Genomic DNA, 14220 nt, shown 5'->3' on the forward strand with positions numbered 1-14220 from the left:
GGAGGGCGTTGGTTCCCTACAAAGCATCTCTCTGTCTATTGGCTCTTGAACGAGGAGAGCTCCCCTCTCTCTGTTTAACCCGATATATTCTATGCCGTCTCCCGAAGCAATACGGGCTTTACCCGATTTCAACCTTTTAGCATTTAAACCTAGATCCTGAGCGACATTACCAACTAAAGAACCTTTCTCCATTTCCTCCGGAATCGAGTAGCTGACCTGACCAAACACCGTGTCGAGACACAGAACCAGCACGAACAATAGTACTTGCCCTCTCATGATTTTGATGCTGTTTCCTTTCATTCGTGCGAAAATATAATCCATACAAATATCCATTAAATGAACGAAAGAATTCCAAGACCCTTGTGGCAAACACTCGAACTTCCCACGTCCATGAGCGTGTTTTTATAAACCGAATGCAGAGGGTTGGAGTCTATTTTATTGTCTCTCACAGTCTGGGGGAGGTACAGCTTCCAGTACGATCAAAGACTGCCACACTCTGGCCAACAGCGGTCCCGTCTGTTCAATACGCAGAACAGCAGGTGTGAGAATTTTTACTTTCAGTGCAACTAAGACCACTGCTGCATGTTATAATAGTAATTATTGTAATTGGTTTTATCATAATCACCATAAGTATTTTTATTATTACTAGAAAAAACATTATAATGCTATTTTTCTGTACCTATAATTATTATTTAGATTTTGTTTCATCATGTTTGACCACGAAAATTAAAATTTAATTGGGATAAAATGAAAACACAAAAGCAGAAACACTCCTCTGATACAATCCTTATATAGTATATTCCTGCTTAGAGCCTGAAGCAAAATTATATGAAACAAATGAAAACATTAAGCACTGAAGCATGACGTAGTCCAACTAGACCGCTGTCCATGGTGCTGATCGTATTTTTTCTTCATTCACATTTGCGATTTGAATATGAAGGTAAACGACATTTTACAGTGATAAACAGCACAGATTAACCTCAGTGACCAACCTCTAGAGGTGAGTCTGGTTCATCCAGGATGTTCTTTTCACTCAGGATCCGCTGCATCGTCCCTGACAAAGTGGGATCCATTATCAACATGTTTTCACTGCCAGGTTGGCCGTATTTAAAGTCACTTCTTCTGGAATCAGTTGTCCTGCACACCTCATAGTTGAAGACATGGGGGAGAGTCCCTGTCCCCATTGTATCCGAATAACGTGGTGGATAATATGGAATCACAGGCAGACCGGAGTGATACAGGATTCGAGACTGTCTCCATCTGTAGATCTTCACTGAGATAATAACAACTAAACACGTGATGAAGAGGAAGGAAACTACAGCCAGAGCCAACACTAAGTAAAAAGTCAGGTTGTCATTGTACTCCTTGTCGTGTTTAAAGTCAGTGAACTCAGACAGTACTTCAGAGAAACTGTCAGCCACCGCCACGTTAACAATGACTGTAGCTGAACGAGAGGGCTGTCCGTTGTCCTCCACTATAACAGTCAGTTTTTGATTGACAGGATCTTTATCAGTCACTTGGCGGATAGTTCTGATTTCTCCATTCTGTAAGCCAACTTCAAACAGAGCCCTGTCTGGGACTTTCTGGAGTTTATAGGAGAGCCAGGCATTCTGTCCAGAGTCCACATCAACAGCCACCACTTTAGAGACCAGATAGCCCACATCTGCTGAACGAGGCACCATTTCACCCACCACAGAGCCACCAGTCTGGACTGGGTACAGAACCTGAGGAGGGTTATCGTTCTGGTCCTGGATCAGTATCTTCACGGTCACATTACTACTGAGTGGAGGAGAGCCTCCATCCTGAGCTTTGACACGAAACTGAAAATCTTTGATTTGTTCATAGTCAAAAGAACGCACTGCATGTATGACTCCACTATCAGCACTGACAGACACATAGGAGGAGACTGGTACTCCGTTAACAGAGGAGTCCTCCAGGATGTAAGACACACGAGCATTCTGGTTCCAGTCTGCGTCTCTGGCTTTAACTGTGAATACAGACAGACCTGGTGTGTTGTTTTCTACTATGTAGGCCTCATATGAGCTCCTCTCAAAGACAGGTGCGTTGTCATTAACATCAGAAATCTGTAAGGTGAGAGTGACGCTGCTGGAGAGAGAGGGCACTCCCTCATCAGAGCAGCTCACTGTTATATTATACTCAGACGTTTTCTCTCTGTCTAACTCACTGTCTGTCACTAAACTATAGAAATTATTTGAAGTCGATTTTAGCATGAATGGGATTTTATCACTTATTAAACACTGAACTCTCCCATTTTCACCGGAGTCTGGATCTTGTATATTAATCATTGTGACTACAGTGTTCGGTTCAGCCTGGTTTAGAGAGTATTTTCAACTGAGGACTGTTGTCATTGACATCAATGACATCAACAATGATCTTACTGGAATCAGAGAGTCCACCATTATCTAGAGCCTCAATGTCAATTTGGTATAGCTTTGTTTTTTCATAATCAATTTCACCTATCAATGTAAGCTCACCTGAATTTCTATTAATATTAAAGAGATCAGACAAGCGATGTTTGCTGTTTGAAATCATGTATGTAATTTCCCCGTTAGAGCCTCCATCTTTGTCTGATGCACTGACAGTAATAACACTGGTTCCTTTTGGTGAATTCTCTGTGATCGTGGCCTTGTACACTGATTTAGTGAATACCGGTGCGTTGTCATTTGCGTCTAACACATTAACAATGATCTGCATTGTGCCTGACATACGTGGCTGGCCACCATCTAAGGCAGTTAGTAACAGAGATAACTGAGCCTGATGCTCTCGATCCAGTGGCTTCTGTAAAACCATTTCTACCTTTTTACTGCCGTCAGCTTGATCTTTCATTTGCAATACAAAATTGTTTGTTGGTTTTAGCGAGTAGCTCTGGAGACCGTTTTCACCTATGTCTGCATCTATTGCTTTGTCTAGGACAAATTTAGAGCCGACAATGGCGGACTCACTGATTTCAAAACGTTTGTCACTCGATGCGAAGCTGGGAGCGTTGTCATTTATATCCGTGATTTCTATTGTTATGCGAAATAATTCCATAGGATTTTCCAGAATCAGCTGTAAATGTAACGCACAGGGCGTTGTTTCCCCACAAAGCATCTCTCTGTCTATTCGCTCTTGAACAAGCAGAGCTCCCTTCTCTCTGTTTAACCCGATATATTCGACGTTGTCTCCCGAAGTAATTCGAGATTTACCCGATTTCAACCTTTTAGCATCCAAACCTAAATCCTGAGCGACATTACCAACTAAAGAACCTTTCTCCATTTCCTCCGGAATCGAGTAGCTGACCTGACCAAACACCGTGTTCACATACAAAGCCAACATGAAGAATAGTACTTGCCATGTAACCATTTTGAAGTTGTTTCCCCAAATTAATAGGATATGAATATAATCCAGAGGAATATCCTTTAAATAGACACAAGAAGCCCGGGAATTCTAGGTGAAAATAGCAGCTTGTTAGGTCCCTGAACACGTACTGTTTGACGACATGCAGAGGAACGGATTGGATTTTATTGTCTGTAACAATCTGGGGGAGGTACAGCTTCGAATCCTATCAAAGACTGCCACACTCTGGCCAACAGCGGCCCTTAGTGTTTAAAAAAACAAACAGCACTGGCTGGAATATGTGTAACGTATATTATTATTATTATTATTATTATTAGTATTATTATTATATCAATTTTTTATTTATTTTGTTTGTTGATGTTTTTGGTGGTGGTGGTTTTAGTGATGTGTTTTTAAAAAAATCAAGTGTTGTAAATTACTGCTTAAACACAAGACATTATTTTAAACAACTATGCATTCTTGTTCAGCTCACTGTCTCTAACACCAACGATGGGATGTGCATCAAATATTTAAATAAATAGAAAAACAAACCAATACTTTATAAACACTGTTATCTTATAAACACAGTCTAACCTCTAGAAGAGAGTCTGGTTGATCCAGGAGGTTCTTTTCATGTTGTATGTGCTGCATTGATCCAGTTGAACTATGGTCCATTATCAGCGTGTTCTCACTGCCAGGTTGGCCGTATTTCTCTGAATCCGCTGCATCGTGGCTGTCGAACTGGGGTCCATTATCAACACGTTTTCAGTACCAGGTTGGCCATATTTAAAGTCACTTCTTCTGGAATCTGTGGTCCTGCACACCTCATAGTTGAAGACATGAGGGAGAGTCCCTGTCCCCATTGTATCAGAGTAACGTGGTGGATAATATGGAATCACAGGCAGACCGGAGTGATACAGGATCCGAGACTGTCTCCATCTGTAGATCTTCACTGAGATAATAACAACTAAACACGTGATGAAGAGGAAGGAAACTACAGCCAGAGCCAACACTAAGTAAAAAGTCAGGTTGTCATTGTACTCCTTGTCGTGTTTAAAGTCAGTGAACTCAGACAGTACTTCAGAGAAACTGTCAGCCACCGCCACGTTAACAATGACTGTAGCTGAACGAGAGGGCTGTCCGTTGTCCTCCACTATAACAGTCAGTTTTTGATTGACAGGATCTTTATCAGTCACTTGGCGGATAGTTCTGATTTCTCCATTCTGTAAGCCAACTTCAAACAGAGCCCTGTCTGGGACTTTCTGGAGTTTATAGGAGACCCAGGCATTCTGTCCAGAGACTTTAGAGACCAGATAGCCCACATCTGCTGAACGAGGCACCATTTCACCCACCACAGAGCCACCAGTCTGGACTGGGTACAGAACCTGAGGAGGGTTATCGTTCTGGTCCTGGATCAGTATCTTCACGGTCACATTACTACTGAGTGGAGGAGAGCCTCCATCCTGAGCTTTGACACGAAACTGAAAATCTTTGATTTGTTCATAGTCAAAAGAACGCACTGCATGTATGACTCCACTATCAGCACTGACAGACACATAGGAGGAGACTGGTACTCCGTTAACAGAGGAGTCCTCCAGGATGTAAGACACACGAGCATTCTGGTTCCAGTCTGCGTCTCTGGCTTTAACTGTGAATACAGACAGACCTGGTGTGTTGTTTTCTACTATGTAGGCCTCATATGAGCTCCTCTCAAAGACAGGTGCGTTGTCATTAACATCAGAAATCTGTAAGGTGAGAGTGACGCTGCTGGAGAGAGAGGGCACTCCCTCATCAGAGCAGCTCACCGTTATATTATACTGCGATGCTAACTCTCTGTCTAACTCAGTCTTAGTAAGTATGCTGTAGAAGCCATTTGAAGTATTTTCAATAACGAGTGGCACACTGTCACTCAGAAAACACTGAACCACTCCGTTACTATTCGAATCCGCGTCACGCACGTTCATCACGGAAACAACTGTGTGTACTACAGAGTCTTCTGGAATGGACTTTGTGGTTGACATTAAATCTATTACGGGAGGATTATCGTTTACATCACTAATGTCAAACATAATATTACATGTGTCGGTTAGACCACCTTGATCTCTGGCTTTCACCTGCAGCTGATAATGCCTTGATGATTCGTAATCTAATTCTCCAATCAAACGCACTTGACCACTCGTAGCATTTATTTCAAATAAACTCAGTATTTCCTCAGTGTTACTTGACAACGAGTATGTTAATAAAGCATTTATTCCGTGGTCACTGTCTGTAGCCGTGACCGTCAGAAGCAAGGTTGTCTTTGGCGTGTTTTCCTGAAGTGTTACTTTATATATCGCTTGTGTAAACACGGGAGCATTGTCATTAACATCTAATACAGTTATGTGAATTTGTGTTGTTCCTGATAGCTGAGGGTCACCTCCATCGAAAGCAGTGAGTGTTAATGTCAGATGCTCTTGTCTTTCACGATCAAGAGGTTTTTCCAGGACCATCTCGATCCCTTTTTCTCCACCTAGGTTGTCACTGTGTTTTAAAATGAAGTTATCTGTCGGGTTAAGGGTGTAGCGATTGAGTCCATTTACACCAACATCATAGTCGGATGCCTTCTCTAATGCGAATTTGGCCCCTTTTACAGCAGATTCACTGATTTCAAAGAACATGCTATTCCTTTTAAATGTCGGCGCGTTGTCGTTTATATCTATTATTTCCACCGTAACGCGATAGAACTCAATGGGGCTCTCCATTATTATCTGAAAATGTACAGCACAGGGAGTCGTCTGCTTGCATAAAGACTCTCTGTCTATTTTTTCTTTGATGAGAAGGAGGCCTTTCTCTCTATCCAGCTCAATGTATTCAGCGCTGTTTCCAACATGCAAGCGAGCTTTCCCCGTTTTCAGTCGTTTTACATCGACACCTAAATCTTTTGCGATGTTTCCTACCACGGAGCCTTTGGACATTTCTTCGGGAATAGAATAGCTGACCTGCCCAACCACGCAGCGGAGAGAGAGCATCAAGAGGAACAATGGTACTTGCCGTGTCATTGTTTCGTTTAACGCTATTCTATCATCACAATGGAAACAATAAGATAATCCACAAAAAACAGCGTCGTATAGCTCACAGTGCAGGTCGAAAAACCCCGAAAATATGAGAAAAAGGTGAATTGTTATATTTCCAAATCCTTCGTTCGTGTCGTCCGTTGTGCCTCAGACTGTGTAAAGTGTCGTGTCCGCTTCCCACTGATGTTAACAATATGGGAGGTGCAGCTGATGACTGCAACTATACTACCACACACTGGTCAACAGCGTCGCTAAGAGTGCAAAATACGAAACTGCAAGTGACTGTGTTCCTAAAGAGACTATTTATATAAAGTAAAATCCAATATGAGGTCTCCATATTAGTTTAAATTTGTTTTAATTAAAAAAAAGCAAAAATAATAAGTAATGGTATTATTTTTAATGAATAAAACCACTTGAGTAGCAATAACAATAAAAATATAGTTTTTTCTAAAACACAACCGTTGGACACAAATGCAAGCCCACATGAATTTTCAAGATACAGCTTGTGGAAAAAAAAAAGTTATGTAACCATAAAAAAACAACTTTCAACGCTGCTTCAAAATGACCTGGACGCGTGCTGTCCATGGTGCTGAAAACAAATCACTTCTCAAACTGAGAAAATAACCTGGACATATGTTTTATACAAGATTCTTCAGAATTCCGCGACACGTCATATAAGAAAATATAAAATGATCTATTATTCAAGTTCTTACCTCAACAGGAGAGTCAGGCTCATCTAGGATACTCTTTTCATTTAGTTTCCGCTGGATTGTATCTGTACAACAGGGATCCATAAACAAGACATTCTGACTACCAGCCTTGCCGAACTGAAAGTCACTCTTTCTGGAGTCAGTCGTCCGGTAGACTTCGTAATTTTGCACATGTGGTAGAGTTCCGGTCCCCATTGTATCAGAGTAACGTGGTGGATAATATGGAATCACAGGCAGACCGGAGTGATACAGGATTCGAGACTGTCTCCATCTGTAGATCTTCACTGAGATAATAACAACTAAACAGGTGATGAAGAGGAAGGAAACTACAGCCAGAGCCAACACTAAGTAAAAAGTCAGGTTGTCATTGTACTCCTTGTCGTGTTTAAAGTCAGGGACCTCAGACAGTACTTCAGAGAAACTGTCAGCCACCGCCACGTTAACAATGACTGTAGCTGAACGAGAGGGCTGTCCGTTGTCCTCCACTATAACAGTCAGTTTTTGATTGACAGGATCTTTATCAGTCACTTGGCGGATAGTTCTGATTTCTCCATTCTGTAAGCCAACTTCAAACAGAGCCCTGTCTGGGACTTTCTGGAGTTTATAGGAGAGCCAGGCATTCTGTCCAGAGTCCACATCAACAGCCACCACTTTAGAGACCAGATAGCCCACATCTGCTGAACGAGGCACCATTTCACCCACCACAGAGCCACCAGTCTGGACTGGGTACAGAACCTGAGGAGGGTTATCGTTCTGGTCCTGGATCAGTATCTTCACGGTCACATTACTACTGAGTGGAGGAGAGCCTCCATCCTGAGCTTTGACACGAAACTGAAAATCTTTGATTTGTTCATAGTCAAAAGAACGCACTGCATGTATGACTCCACTATCAGCACTGACAGACACATAGGAGGAGACTGGTACTCCGTTAACAGAGGAGTCCTCCAGGATGTAAGACACACGAGCATTCTGGTTCCAGTCTGCGTCTCTGGCTTTAACTGTGAATACAGACAGACCTGGTGTGTTGTTTTCTACTATGTAGGCCTCATATGAGCTCCTCTCAAAGACAGGTGCGTTGTCATTAACATCAGAAATCTGTAAGGTGAGGGTGACGCTGCTGGAGAGAGAGGGCACTCCCTCATCAGAGCAGCTCACTGTTATATTGTACTCAGAGGCTCTCTCTCTGTCTAACTCACTGTCTGTGACTAAACTATAGAAATTATTCGTTGATGATTTTAAATGAAATGGAACATGGTCGCTAATAAAGCATTGAACTTTTCCGTTTTCTCCAAAGTCTTTATCCTCGATATTGATCATTGTAACAATTGTATCTGATTTAACGTCCTCTGAAACAACGTTTGACTTTGACATGATGTTAATTTCAGGTCTGTTATCATTTTTATCTTGAACTTCCACCACTACCTTGCAGGAATCTGTAAATCCTCCCTCATCGCTCGCCAGTATATTAATTTGATAATTTCTAGACTCCTCAAAATCAATATTTCCAGTTACACTGATCATTCCTGTTTCATCGTTAACCTTAAAAATATTCCTAACGTTGTCTAATGTGTTTGTTATTGAATATTTTATTTTACTGTTAGAGCCTTGATCTGCATCGGTGGCTGTAACAGTGGCCACGACTGTGCCTTTAGGTGAATTCTCTGTAACTGTAGTTCGATATGTAGACTGTGTAAAAACGGGGGCGTTATCGTTTGCGTCTAAAACTGTAATAAGAATCATCATTGTTCCTGACATCGGCGGATCTCCTCCATCTACAGCCGTTAACACGAGGGACATCTCCTCCTGTTTTTCTCTGTCTAAAGGCTTCTGCAGCACCATCTCAATATTTCTATTACCATCAGCGTTATTATGCACTTTCAGAGCAAAATTATCTGTAGGTTTTAATTCATAGGTTTTAAGATCATTGACACCAACATCAAGATCACCAGCTCTCTCTAAGACAAATTTAGCTCCTGTGAGCGCCGCCTCGCTTATCTTAAATTTCATTTCACTTTTGTCAAAAGTCGGTGCGTTATCATTGATGTCTGTGATCTGCACAGTCACCGTGTAAAATTCCATAGGATTTTCTAAAATAATTTGAAAATCTAATGCGCACGGCGTCGTCTTTTTGCACAGCGCCTCCCTGTCGATCCTGCCTTTCACCAGGAGGACTCCTCTTTCTCTGTTTAACTCCACATACTCGTCACTGCCTCGAGTGAAAATTCGAGCTTTGCCAGATACCAGACGTTTGGTCGACAATCCTAAATCATGTGCGATATTACCCACTAAAGAGCCTTTGGCCTTTTCCTCTGGAATCGTGTAGCTGACCTGAGCGACTACAGTGACAACAAAGAGGAGAGGCCCGAGCAGAAGTACTTGCCCAATCATTGTCTTTCCGATTGCTCGCGTGATGTCCAATGGTTTTATATCCAATTCGACTGTTAAAAAAAATAATTCCACGTCGACACAGCAAAATATGTTTTCAAAGATTGTCTCGTTTTAAAATATCCGCATCATCGTAAGCCCCTTTCACTCCGTCTTACTCGTTCTTTGTAATGGCGTGTTACATGGGAGGTGCTGATACAACTACAATGTCAGCCGTCGACGCTGTGGTGAACAGCGGCCCTAAGAGTCCAAACTATAAAACTGCAAAAACTACCCACTCGGCTCTGGATCAAAAGCTGAGTATATTAAACGCAAAACAAACAGTGTTCAAAAATAAAATGGCAACATTATAAACATCCCAAACACAGGAACTTCCAAAATGTTAGAATATCCATCCATCCATCCATTTTCATCCGCTTATCCGTTACCGGGTTGCGGGGGAAGCAGTCGCCACCCAAATCACATTGCACCATACCTAAACCTTCCTGCGGGTGGTGAGTCCACTGGAAAATGTTAGAATATTTGATAAATAATTGTTTTTCATGTTTACTGTGTATTTATCAAAAACGGATAAAAATAAATAAAAGGATACAGCAACTTTGAATTAACAAATAAAATCATAACCGTTTTTGGTCTATAAATTGTGACTGAAAACTTGTAATATTCACCACTATATCATCATTGTCTACTATATTAAGATTTTGTTTAATTCTGAAGATTACTTTTGCTATATACAGTAAACAAAATATCTTATAAATGCATCTTATAAAATAAGGAGAAGGAAATGCCGTAAAAAATAGAAAGCAAAATATCAAATCAAAGTAAATAAAAAAGTTAAGACGTATAAAAATGCGTAAAATGAGACATTCTAGTATTACTGAGAAACATCAACCCTAAAAACATTTAGCAAAAAGCATTAGTTGTGATGTATTAGGTACACCATACCGTAGCAGAGTGTGTATTTATGGATTTTCTATTTAACTTATAATGACCTTTGGGATGAATGACGCAACAAATAACATGATCAGTATCTGTCAGAGGTGCTGAAAAGACACAAACGTATTACCAAGAAGAGATGAAAAAAAAACCCAATGCTAACCTCTAGAGGAGAGTCTGGCTCATCCAGGATAGTCTTTTTGCTCTGTAGTCGCTGCATCGTCCCTGAAGAACTTGTGTCCATTAGCAGCACATTTTGAGGACCGAGTGTGCCGAACTTACAGTCACTTTTTCTGGAGTCTGTTGTCCTACACACTTCGTAATTGTACACGTGGGGGAGAGTTCCTGTACCCAATGTATCTGAGTAGCTTGGTGGAAAGTATGGAATCACAGGCAGACCGGAGTGATAGAGGATTCGAGACTGTCTCCATCTGTAGATCTTCACTGAGATAATAACAACTAAACACGTGATGAAGAGGAAGGAAACTACAGCCAGAGCCAACACTAAGTAAAAAGTCAGGTTGTCATTGTACTCCTTGTCGTGTTTAAAGTCAGTGAACTCAGACAGTACTTCAGAGAAACTGTCAGCCACCGCCACGTTAACAATGACTGTAGCTGAACGAGAGGGCTGTCCGTTGTCCTCCACTATAACAGTCAGTTTTTGATTGACAGGATCTTTATCAGTCACTTGGCGGATAGTTCTGATTTCTCCATTCTGTAAGCCAACTTCAAACAGAGCCCTGTCTGGGACTTTCTGGAGTTTATAGGAGAGCCAGGCATTCTGTCCAGAGTCCACATCAACAGCCACCACTTTAGAGACCAGATAGCCCACATCTGCTGAACGAGGCACCATTTCACCCACCACAGAGCCACCAGTCTGGACTGGGTACAGAACCTGAGGAGGGTTATCGTTCTGGTCCTGGATCAGTATCTTCACGGTCACATTACTACTGAGTGGAGGAGAGCCTCCATCCTGAGCTTTGACACGAAACTGAAAATCTTTGATTTGTTCATAGTCAAAAGAACGCACTGCATGTATGACTCCACTATCAGCACTGACAGACACATAGGAGGAGACTGGTACTCCGTTAACAGAGGAGTCCTCCAGGATGTAAGACACACGAGCATTCTGGTTCCAGTCTGCGTCTCTGGCTTTAACTGTGAATACAGACAGACCTGGTGTGTTGTTTTCTACTATGTAGGCCTCATATGAGCTCCTCTCAAAGACAGGTGCGTTGTCATTAACATCAGAAATCTGTAAGGTGAGAGTGACGCTGCTGGAGAGAGAGGGCACTCCCTCATCAGAGCAGCTCACTGTTATATTATACTGAGATGCCAACTCTCTGTCTAACTCACTGTCTGTGACTAAACTAAAAAAGTTGTTTGTTGATGATTTTAAGACGAAAGGAACATGGTCGCTAATATAACAGCGGACGTTGCCATTATCTCCTGAATCTTTATCTTCAATGTTAATCATTGTGACGATTGTGTTAATTTTTGCATCCTCTGAAATTACAGTTGATTTTGACATTATGTTAATTTCAGGTTTGTTGTCATTAATGTCTTGTACATCGACAATTAATTTACAAGAGTCCGTGAGTCCCCCCTCATCACTAGCACGCACATTAATTTGATATATTTTCGACTCCTCAAAGTCAATGTTGTCGTTTAATATAACGTCTCCAGTTTCCTTGTTAATTTTAAATAATTTCCGGACATCATCTAATGTGTTTGTAATTGTATAAGTAATTTTACTGTTAGAGCCTTGGTCTGCATCAGTGGCTGTAACAGTGGCCACGACTGTGCCTTTAGGTGAATTCTCAGTAACCATGGTCTTATAAGTGGGCTGAGTAAAAACAGGGGCGTTATCATTAGCGTCTAACACTGTAATACGAATCAACATGGTCCCTGACATCTGTGGCTCTCCTCCATCTACAGCCGTTAACACTAGAGCTATCTGCTCCTCTTTCTCTCTGTCTAATGGTTTTTGTAGAACCATCTCAATGTTCTTGTTGCCATCCGCGTTATTATGAACTTTCAGAGCAAAATTATCTGCTCGGTTAAGCTCATAATTTTTAAGGCCATTAATTCCTACATCAAGATCCGCAGCTCTTTCCAGTACAAATTTTGCTCCTGTGGTGGCCGACTCGCTAATCTTAAATTCAATTTCGCTTTCCTCAAATTTTGGTGCATTGTCGTTGACGTCAGTAATCTGGACGGTAACCGTGTAAAATTCCATAGGATTCTCTAAAATAATTTGAAAATGCAAAGCGCATGGCGTCGTCTGTTTGCAGAGCGCCTCTCTGTCGATCCTGTCTTTAACGAGGAGGATTCCTCTTTCTCTGTTCAACTCGATGTACTCACCATTCTCTCTGGTATAAATGCGAGCTTTTCCCGACTCCAGACGTTTGGGCTGTAAACCCAAATCATTTGCTATATTACCGACTAAAGTTCCTTTGGCCATTTCCTCTGGTATTGTGTAGCTGATCTGCCCATATATCTGCCCGATAGGAAAAAAACAGATGAAGACCAGCGCATATGCGGCCATTGTTCCATCCGAATGTGGACTCACCGATCGTCGACAATGTGACAACAATATCCAGACAATATATCCACTTAATAATGTGACAATATCCAGACAATATATCCACTTAATAGTCAAGCGTCAGTATTACAATTGTAAGATTCAAATAGAGAGACAAAGAAGGTGAGAAAACATTCGTATCGCCGTTTCTGGCATTCGTGTCTCCTTTTGAACAATGTCCTGAATATATAAAGGAGCACCTCCACACCCACTCACTTTCCTCAACCCCATGGTCAACAGCGGCCCTTAGAGTTCATCATGCAAAACTACACACAGTAAGCATTATTTCCTCCAACTGTCTTTAATAATAAATCTCAAGTGTCGAAGGATAGAACAGCCAAGGGGCACTTGCCGCTTAGAAAGTGGCTGTATATGTTTAACATTCTCTATTTTGTTTTATTTTCCTCGAAAAACTTCTACAATAAAGATATGATCAACTACTAACAGAAAATATACAATGTATTCAAAAAAAGAAAGCAACTCAACGACACGACTGAGCAAAAAATATAACAGCTGAGAGCAGAGACGCGTAACAGCGACCGTCGCTGTCCCAGGTGCTGAAGTTGTAAGCTTATCCCAAACCGGACCATCATAAACGGTTATTGAAAACCAGTGAAACTGAGTTAAACAATGTAAAAGAATATAAGAATAATACAAGGGTTAAAAAATGTAACCTGAAAACCTCATGGAACTTATACCCAAAATTTAGACAACATGGATTTCAAATTACGTCAAGATAAAGGTCACTATTAAGCAATGTGAGAGATTTTTTTCTGTCTGTTTAATTTTGTCTTGAATACTTAAATGTTATCATTTAATTCACATATATTTGCCACTAGAGGCATATATTGTTTGTTTTGTTAGTTTGTTTTGTAAAGATGATAGGTGAAAAATAATGCATTAATAATTAGATGGTAAAATGGTTTAAAGTTGGAGCTGGACGTTAAACCTCATGAACAAGAATTTCGCGATTACAAAACTTAGTCATAAAAGACAACAAACATTATTTCTGACAAACCTCTAGAGGAGAGTCTAGTTCATCCAGGATGCTCTTTTCACTCTGTATCCTCTGCATCGTCCCTGTAGAACTGGGGTCCATTATTAACACATTCTGACTGACGGATCCGTCGATCTTAAGGTTACTCTTTCTGGAGTCAGTTGTTCTGCACATGTCGTACTTGTACATGTGAGGAATAGTTCCTGTTCCCAAAGTGTC

At 41.2% G+C, this 14220-nt stretch overlaps 3 protein-coding genes across 30 annotated transcripts in view; all 3 read right to left on the minus strand.

The window, feature by feature from the left end:
• The window catches only part of LOC103390856 (protocadherin gamma-C5-like), a 130303-nt gene that overhangs the window by 52697 nt on the left and 63386 nt on the right, over positions 1–14220 (minus strand). For 2 of the 28 annotated variants that reach the window (XM_025063441.1, XM_025063428.1), the window contains exons 1-2: positions 13045–13177; positions 10584–13006 (exon numbers count right to left, since the gene is read on the minus strand). The exons of 22 other annotated variants lie outside the window; for them this stretch is intronic. In XM_025063441.1, coding sequence (XP_024919209.1) covers positions 10584–12968 — 2385 coding nt within the window. In that variant the 5' untranslated portion in view covers positions 12969–13006; positions 13045–13177. Of the gene's footprint in view, positions 1–7102; positions 9878–10583; positions 13007–13044; positions 13178–14022 lie in introns of those variants that run through there. 4 more of the 28 variants (XM_025063437.1, XM_025063447.1, XM_025063429.1 and 1 more) reach the window with 3 other exon arrangements.
• LOC107989571 (protocadherin beta-16-like) overlaps positions 1–14220 on the minus strand; it is a 65334-nt gene that overhangs the window by 21712 nt on the left and 29402 nt on the right. The gene's annotated exons all lie outside the window — the stretch shown is intronic.
• Positions 3413–7093, minus strand: LOC112488243 (protocadherin gamma-A2-like). Its single transcript, XM_025063465.1, has 2 exons — positions 4056–7093; positions 3413–3978 (listed from the first exon to the last, which is right to left on the minus strand). Exons 1-2 carry the CDS (start codon positions 6372–6374, stop codon positions 3913–3915), a joined length of 2385 nt encoding a protein of 794 aa, XP_024919233.1. The 5' UTR covers positions 6375–7093; the 3' UTR covers positions 3413–3912.

The sequence above is a fragment of the Cynoglossus semilaevis genome, chromosome 15, assembly GCF_000523025.1.
Source record: "Cynoglossus semilaevis isolate Cse_v1.0 chromosome 15, Cse_v1.0, whole genome shotgun sequence".
NCBI lineage: Eukaryota > Metazoa > Chordata > Actinopteri > Pleuronectiformes > Cynoglossidae > Cynoglossus > Cynoglossus semilaevis.